Source organism: Pyrus communis, chromosome 9, assembly GCF_041283825.1.
Source record: "Pyrus communis isolate YQ-2024b chromosome 9, ASM4128382v1, whole genome shotgun sequence".
In the NCBI taxonomy this organism is placed as follows: Eukaryota; Viridiplantae; Streptophyta; class Magnoliopsida; order Rosales; family Rosaceae; genus Pyrus; species Pyrus communis.
This window is the reverse complement of record NC_142573.1, coordinates 14,774,456-14,782,490: the sequence shown is the minus strand read 5'-3', so window position 1 is coordinate 14,782,490 and position 8,035 is coordinate 14,774,456. Positions and strand designations below refer to the sequence as shown.

Genomic DNA, 8,035 nt, shown 5'->3' with positions numbered 1-8,035 from the left:
TGATGGCGAATTCGTTTGATGCATACAACATGAACGCATGATTGAAGTTTCCATTATATAATAAGCATTTAGGAAAATTTTGGAAACGAAACATGCACAAAAAACCGAAGAAAAGAATTCTGTGGAGAACGTCATCAACATTATATCATTGATAACTATTTCAATATTGTTCTGCCACTTCAATATATAGCCTAATTTATTTCCTTATCATCAAAATCCTAGTATTAATATTGGTTGTCATTCTTCTCTTTCGAAGTAAAGAATTCAACTAAGTATGATCTCTCGAGCTGCAACTTGAATTAATTATTAGTTCAAAAAATAAATATCATTCCCTTTCTTTTTGCTTATCAACAACTGTTGTTCAAAATATTTCAACCCAGGACCTTCGACCTTCAACAAAGTGGAGGCCATGTATTAAACCAAATGATCATCGACAAATATTAGCACGCACTTATTAAATAAAAAATGTTCATTTTATTCAATTTAACTTGATATATTTTATGTCTCTAGTCCAAATGAATAGTTTTTTCAATCCTTAGAATAATTAAGCTTGCAAGATCTTTACGAAGCTACACATCAAAAGAGAGAGATAAAGAGAGATGCATTTACTACTACTACTACATTGAGTTTTTATTTACTTAGTAATTCAGTACAATATAAAGCTAGCACTAGTACACAAATCTAATTTAGAATGCATAACATCATGGCCAATCAACGTTAATTTAAATTGCAACAGATTGACTGCTCATAATGTTATCTCATCCTATCCTACAGTAAAAAACGTGCATTTAGGGTTAATTAAAACCCATTTCCATAAGCAGGAGCCCAATAATCAGCACCATTGTCACTCCCAACATGCTGCGTGCATGACACAGGAACCAAACACAACCCTTTACTTCGCAGATCCTTTGCCTTAAGATCTTGTGATTCCTGTAATTATCATAAAAAAAAATCAATCAAATTCACAATATGCACCTGGTTAGGAGTGCTTTTGTTTTTCAAGCAGTTGTCACCCAACAGCTAAAAGGGTAAAAGAGACAAAAAGAGGGTATCACCATATGACCAGTAATTTAAATGTCAATTTCTATATCATCAATTCAACTTTTGATTCCAAATTCTAGTTAGGTATAGTGACTATAGTTTATGATCCAAAAGCATATTAAGTTTTTAATTTACTTTAAATTAATATTCTACTAAAGTTTTTGTAAAGTTGAGAACCTAGCTTGTTCCTTGAGTGCTTTTCTTTATCATGAATAAAATAATTAATTTGTTAGATGCTTTAATTTATATATTCAAAGCCTCCCCTCCTTGATTTTGATGGGGTAATGGATCCAATAAAGCCTACCCGACCAGGGTTTTCAGGAAATGCGCAATTCCTTTCTCCTTGTAACCTAAAGTAATTAAATTCGCCTTCATCAATTATATTATTCTAATTCATTAAGACACAATAATTAATTAATTAAGTTAGCTAGTCCACATGCTTAGTTTCTGAAAGTATGAATGTGTGCGAGAGAGAGAGATGGAGAGTGAAAGAGAGAGTTGGAACAAATTGTTAAGAAATATTTTTACTTTACCGTATTGTCATTTGATAAGACTAAATTTTAAGATTATGTAGCAGATAGATTAAATCACATCACACACACATCTAACAATGATCTATACAGTAGTGGCACTCACCACCGATTTAGAATGGTGAAAAATGCACTAAACTGGTTATGCTTTGGGAAATGGGACATAGGTACTTACAGACTGTTGGTTCCTCATGTTTTTTGAGGCACTGCCCAAGTAAGGGGAGCTGAGTGCCTGCAACAAAGGGAAGGGAAAAAGGAATAAAGTTCATGACTTCCATAATCCATATAACTAAAGAAGGTAAGAAAAAGCATGAATTATTGAAACATTAAGTGCATGCTCTCACTGATTCTGAGTTGCTAGCAGACTAGAGTGTATAATATATGTATAATACACACACACACACACACACACACACACACACATATATATATATATATATATAATTTTGATAGAAACATCACCTGAATTTGACCCTGAAGGAATCTGATATACCCAATGACTTCTAACAGGACTGAAGCAGTGTCAGTCTGCAAAAGAGAAACAAACATGCACATACCACAGCAAACCCTTTATAAGTCATCTCTCTCTGGTCCTCTTTAATGTTAAAGAGAGAATCCAAGTGAAATAAAATACGAATAAAGAAGTAAAAGAACTGCGCTTCGATCTGAGTTTTTGGAAAAAAAAAAATCTATTCGTTGGATTTTATCATGGAAAAAGGAAACAAAACAAAACAAAAAACCTCAACAAATATGAAATTCCCAGTATTCACCTTCCCAAATGGGGAAACTAGTTGGTGAAGGGTTGTTATCCTATCACCTAGCTTCTCCTTCCTGACCTGGTTCACAGTAGATTTACAAGAAAATTCATGTTAGAAGATAGTTAATTTAGCACTTGTTTATTTTGATGATGGTTCGATCATATATATTGGTCACCAAACTAACCACAAGAGATTTACTTAATTTCACTTTATAAGTGATCAAAGAAAACTACAACTACTAATTAAAAAGAAGAGAGATTAATTTTGCTACCTTGAGAGGTGGTTGGCTTGGCGATTGTTGAACCCTGGCCTTCTTGGTTATCCCACCAGCGGCAGTGCTATTACACTAGTACAAACAACATGCATATGGAAACATAGTCTAACGAACATCAAGACAAAACTTGAAGAAAACCATATACATATATATATTGGAAGGGATATAATTCTCCCTTAATTACCTCAGATGAGTGATCTGCATGTTGGTTCCTCTTATTGTCAGTTTTGTCATAGGAGAATTCCAATATATTATTAGTATTACTTGAACTAGTGACACAAGACCTAGGGGATGAAACTGGCATGATTTGAACTGGGGACCAAACAGGCGGCCTGCTGCCAGGTGCCTGCGGCTGAAATTCTTCGTCTACATGACGAGTACTGCCCAATAAGTTAATGCTGTTCTGGGAACTAGCCTCTTGCTTTATAATATTATCAACACCATGAGGAGGAAGAGGAGCCCTTGGATATTGTGGAATCAAGATTTGGTCCTCCTCCCAATTTTTCAACCTACTTTTAGGTTGAAAATGATGACTCAGGGTACCAAAGCTATCTTCCTGGCTGGACAATCCACCCCTGAAAAATGATGAAAACATTCAAAATTTCAGTTCATAACACAATACTGTGTCAAAGATCAATCTAGAGAGAGAGAGGGGTACAAGAGTAACTGGCTCCAGGATTGTGGAGGCTCTAGGTTATGGTCAGGCAAAGAATTCAGAGGGAGTGAACTAGAAGATCCAAGCTGCACATATTCAGAAGGGTAGAGAGATGGTGGATGCATGCTGCTCCACCACTTAGGGTTTCCGGCCATCATTTGTTGCTCTTAAGACCACTCCCAAAAAACACTTGTTCAGTTCATGCGCTTGCTCCTTTGATCAAAAGATCACGCAAGGAAACCAGAAAAGAATTTCTCTTTGTTTTCCTCTCTCTCTCTGTCTCTCTCTCTCTCTCGCTCTCACATTCGTATATTTCCCTGTATATGCACCCAAACAAGACTTTGCTAGCTAAAGCTTTATGAGTACTGTTTGCTTTCTCGGATGAGGTCGAAGAAGCTCAAGTCTATGACCTTTAAATTTTTTTTTTTATAGAGGGTGGGGTTGAGAAACTTTGCATATTGTATGTTTTTCTTTCCATTTTCTAGTTCTGTTGTTTAGTAATATCTTTTTTTATTCCTGCTTTTGCTTTTTACTAAAGTGGGGGCAAAAAAAGCTGGGTGGGGAGTGTTTTGAGGCCCTCATAAACTAATGGCTCTTAAGGCGTCCTTTAATTAGGGTTGTACCTTCGGAAGTTGGGCTTGTTTATAAATTGGAGTTAGGGTTTTGGGTGTAATAGCACTATTCATATATATATATATATATATATATGCATTCTTTATTCTTGATGCAATAATTCATTTCAACAAACAGACTACAGAATTTGAGTGGATGATTAAAAAAATACAGATTATGACTTTTGTAATAGATAATGTACTGGGAAATAGTGGAAATTAATAATAGATCTAGCACAATTTTCACGCAATAAACGAAATTGTCATGACTAAAATTTTTGGTCGTATGGGTAAACTGGATCCAACGTCCTATACAGTATAAATATATTATCAACTTACGTGCATATAGAGAAGATATGAACCCTGCAAAACAAGCTACAAAACAAAGAAGACGGATGATTAGAAATTAAAAAAAAATTACACATTAAGAAGGGAAGACAAAGGCTAAGATGTCCAAAATATTCGAATGCAGAAAGAAAAAAAAAACAATCTATTAGGATGGACTATCGTGTCAAACAACTCAAGGCATGATCAACTCTACATTAGCTAATTTGTCAATAGAGTAATGACACATATCACATTTTCTATACCATATTTGTATCATCTCTCTAATAAAGGTAGAGCTCACCAACACATGTGGGTCATATTTCTATTAGAGAAGTGGCACAAATATAGTATGGAAATGATAATAGTTAGATACTCACTATTGAGTACTCTATGTACTCACTTTATGATTTGATACAATAAAAAAATGTTACGTGTTCCTTGTTTTTTAAAACTCAAAAAAAACTATTAACATGTCCATTATTTTTTTGAGACAATAAAAGATGTGTTAAAATATCATTAGACAAAATCAAAAGTAGTGAGCACCCAAATATTACATGTATGGAAAATGTGATAAAAATAATAATTTTTTTTGTCAACAACCATAGTTGCCTTCTCTACATAATTATTTTCAAAGCATGCGTGCATCATATCAAGCTTTTACTTCATCATCATCTTTCTTTTTTTTCCTTTTTTTTTTTTTTTTTTTTTTTTTTGGTGTCAAAGTTACTTCATCATCTTTTCAGTATAACTAAACAATAAATACTAAACTGAAAAAAGCTGGACTTCATATTATTCAGTAGTCTGAACTGACCAAAGCAGGACTTCATATTAGGTCAGAAGTATGAACAAACCAAAGCCAAAGCCAGGATTCTATTTATATGTAGTTATTAATCTGCCCCTTAAGATCATCCTAATATTTGATTCTTGCCTTACAAAGAACAATCTAATCATGAAAGCTATCATGAAAGAGCGACATGGTAGACCCATGAACTAAATTAATAGAATATTTGGATTGTTATAAGATTTTTACGTTATTTAATGTTAAAGAGACCAATTATTCTGATCAAATATTATAAATTTTGACATAATTGTTGATTATTAAATTAACCATTTGAACTGTTTAATACTTTAACACGTATTGGACCCTTATGAATTAAAATCATTGATTTTAGCTAATTATTCTTCAAACAACACGAGTCCTACTCAAGTTTTGTTGTTAGGATTTTCAGCAAATAATGGTCTATGAAAAGAGGATTATATAGTACCTTTACTTTAAAAAATGGTATCAATTCCATTTAATTCGAATAATAATACAGTAAAGTTATAGTTAATTACATAATGACGTTATTATTCTAACAAAGTTAGTAGTTATATTAAAGACGTTCTATTACATTGTAACAATAGATTTTTAAACTTAGATGTGATTGAATTATAATAATAATGTTTATAATTACAATATTGATGTCTCGTTACCTTTTTTTATTAGGAAGTTTCAATAAAAAGGGCTTATTACTATTCATTTTTAATCAAAATGACATTTTTTTGTATAAAAAGTCTATAATTGGTCAAGCACTTTCTTTATTTACTCTTATGCCATTATTTCATTATTGTAGCAGGGTCCACAATGATATTGATATTTCTATCTGATTAAAATACATTATTTTGCATGATGCTATTCAATTTATACTATCTTTTGCTAATTTGCCGCCAGCTCTTCATGATTTCATCATGTTATCGATGTTATACAACACTTCTTCTATTAAATTGTTCCAGTACTGTTCATCGCCTTCTATGAGCTCTGCATCTCTTTCCCTGTCTTCTTTTACCTTGTAATACATATATGCTTTCTCTCCTTTGAAATTTTGAGGTTTCCAGTAAGGCTGATAACTGATTTTTGTCTTACTGTAAATATACATTTCTTCTTCTGCTACTACTATCATATCATACCTAAAATCTTCAAACTCATCTAAGACGAGCATTTGGATCCCTCGAAATTTTAGAATATTTTTGTATGAATGAGTCCACCTGTATGGGGAGATAAAGGATAGCCTAAAGGACTCTTCACTAATCATGGCTATATGCCTAGCTTTCTCCTTATGCATATGTACATACCAATCTAGAGGACTACCAATAAAACTTATGCAAATTTCTTTCCACTGTTCTAGATAATCTTCTGCTACTTTTATAAGCTTTTCAGGAAATGATTCTAGTTGGGAAATATGGTTAATGAATATTTTATTAAGATAGCCAAACTCTAATAATAAGGCTAGGGTAATTTCTACTACATTATGTTTTTTTCTTATGCTCATAACTAAAATGACATGGTCTAAAATTTCTTATATTAATCCTACTTACAACTATGCTAACCTCTAGTTCACAAATATAATTCTTTGTACTATCACAAAGACATGGTGGATACATCTTTGTAATAATATTCATTCCTAGTTTTGGATCAAAGATGGATTGATACAGGACACATTGTAATTGTAATTGTAACTTTTTCATGGACTGTGATGCTCTGCTCAGAATCTCATTTTGCATATCCGGTGGCATTATCCTTAATTTTGCTTTTGAAATTTCTTCTAATAGAATATCATCTACTATTAAGTCTAAAGATAAATTCCTAAGAAAATCTTCATATCTTTCTTGTTTTTCTTTATCACTCAGATGTTGATGCTACTCATTATTTTGATGTTGCTCCATTTCAATATCTTATTCTAAGAGCTCAATCTTAATCTCTTTCTTCTATGGGCTCATTAGCCTCTTGTTCTATGAGTTCAATAACCTTTCTTTCTTTATTCTTATGTTGATCAGTTTCTAAACCTATTTTCAATTCTCTTTTCAAGATGTCACTTGCCTTTTACTGCATTCTAAGAGTTTGGAGTTCTTGGTTCATTTTGGTAAACTTGCTAAGTAATGTCTCATGGTCTCTAAAAAGGGCTTGAAGGTTGTGTTCAAGAGAATGAATATGATGCTGGTTTTGATGGAAATTAAAATTAAAACCATCAGACTCTTGTTCTAGGCCTCTAATTAATTTTTTATGGCATAACCTCATGCTTGGCTGTTTGATTTGAACATTCCAAAAATTATTTAAGAGAACATGTTGCCTATCAGTGAGTCCTGGTACCCTTGGCATATACCATAAGTTGGATATCTGATTCCTTCAACAATAGTGCTATTAAAGTTAAAGGTAGGTATTGGTGGTGATGTTGGTCTACTTATGTTATTTTGGAATCCACTTAATGGTGAAGGTCAATGATGCATCATTAGGCTATTGAAATGTGCTCTTCTAACTTGTGGTCTTGTGCTATTTGAGGATGATGGTTCACGATATTCCATTCTTGTTCAATAAATTAGTCTAGATAAGATATGAGCTAATGTATTGTCACTGCCTTTAATATTTTCAAAAATTGGTTTAAAACCATTTCCTGTAATTGAATCAATAAAATTAACCCATCTTGCTTCCTGTTTATTAGTATGTATCTTATTATAATGAGAAACTATCTTTTGACAATTTGTTCTAATTGTAAATGCTTCATTATGTAAAAATAAAGAAAATGCCTCAAGTGAGTTAATTATTCCTAAAATTTCTAAATCTGTTGATGGTAATCTTGATTGTACATCACTAAATTTTCCTGATGAATACCTACAAACTTGTTTGTTAGACTTTGGTGACTCCTTATACTTTTTATGGTATAGTATACATGCCTATCTAATGATGAAACATCTATTTCAACTATTTTGTAACTATCATCTAATGATAATGATAATGGGTTAAGTTTAGTAATTTCTTCCTTTATATTTTGAACTAATTTAATATCTTCACTATTAAAATACTT

At 32.3% G+C, this 8,035-nt stretch overlaps 1 protein-coding gene across 2 annotated transcripts; it reads right to left on the bottom strand.

The window, feature by feature from the left end:
• Positions 1 to 604: 604 nt before the first annotated feature.
• Positions 605 to 3,657, bottom strand: LOC137738701 (transcription factor bHLH68-like). Of its 2 annotated transcripts, none has more exons than XM_068478176.2 (7): positions 3,262 to 3,657; positions 2,788 to 3,178; positions 2,601 to 2,675; positions 2,342 to 2,407; positions 2,034 to 2,099; positions 1,747 to 1,803; positions 605 to 930 (listed from the first exon to the last, which is right to left on the bottom strand). In XM_068478176.2, exons 1-7 carry the CDS (start codon positions 3,414 to 3,416, stop codon positions 799 to 801), a joined length of 942 nt encoding a protein of 313 aa, XP_068334277.2. In that variant the 5' UTR covers positions 3,417 to 3,657; the 3' UTR covers positions 605 to 798. The 2 variants fall into 2 exon arrangements, with proteins under 2 accessions (XP_068334277.2, XP_088555682.1); XM_088699556.1 differs by having other exon boundaries at positions 3,271 to 3,657.
• Between the last annotated feature and the right edge of the window lie 4,378 nt (positions 3,658 to 8,035).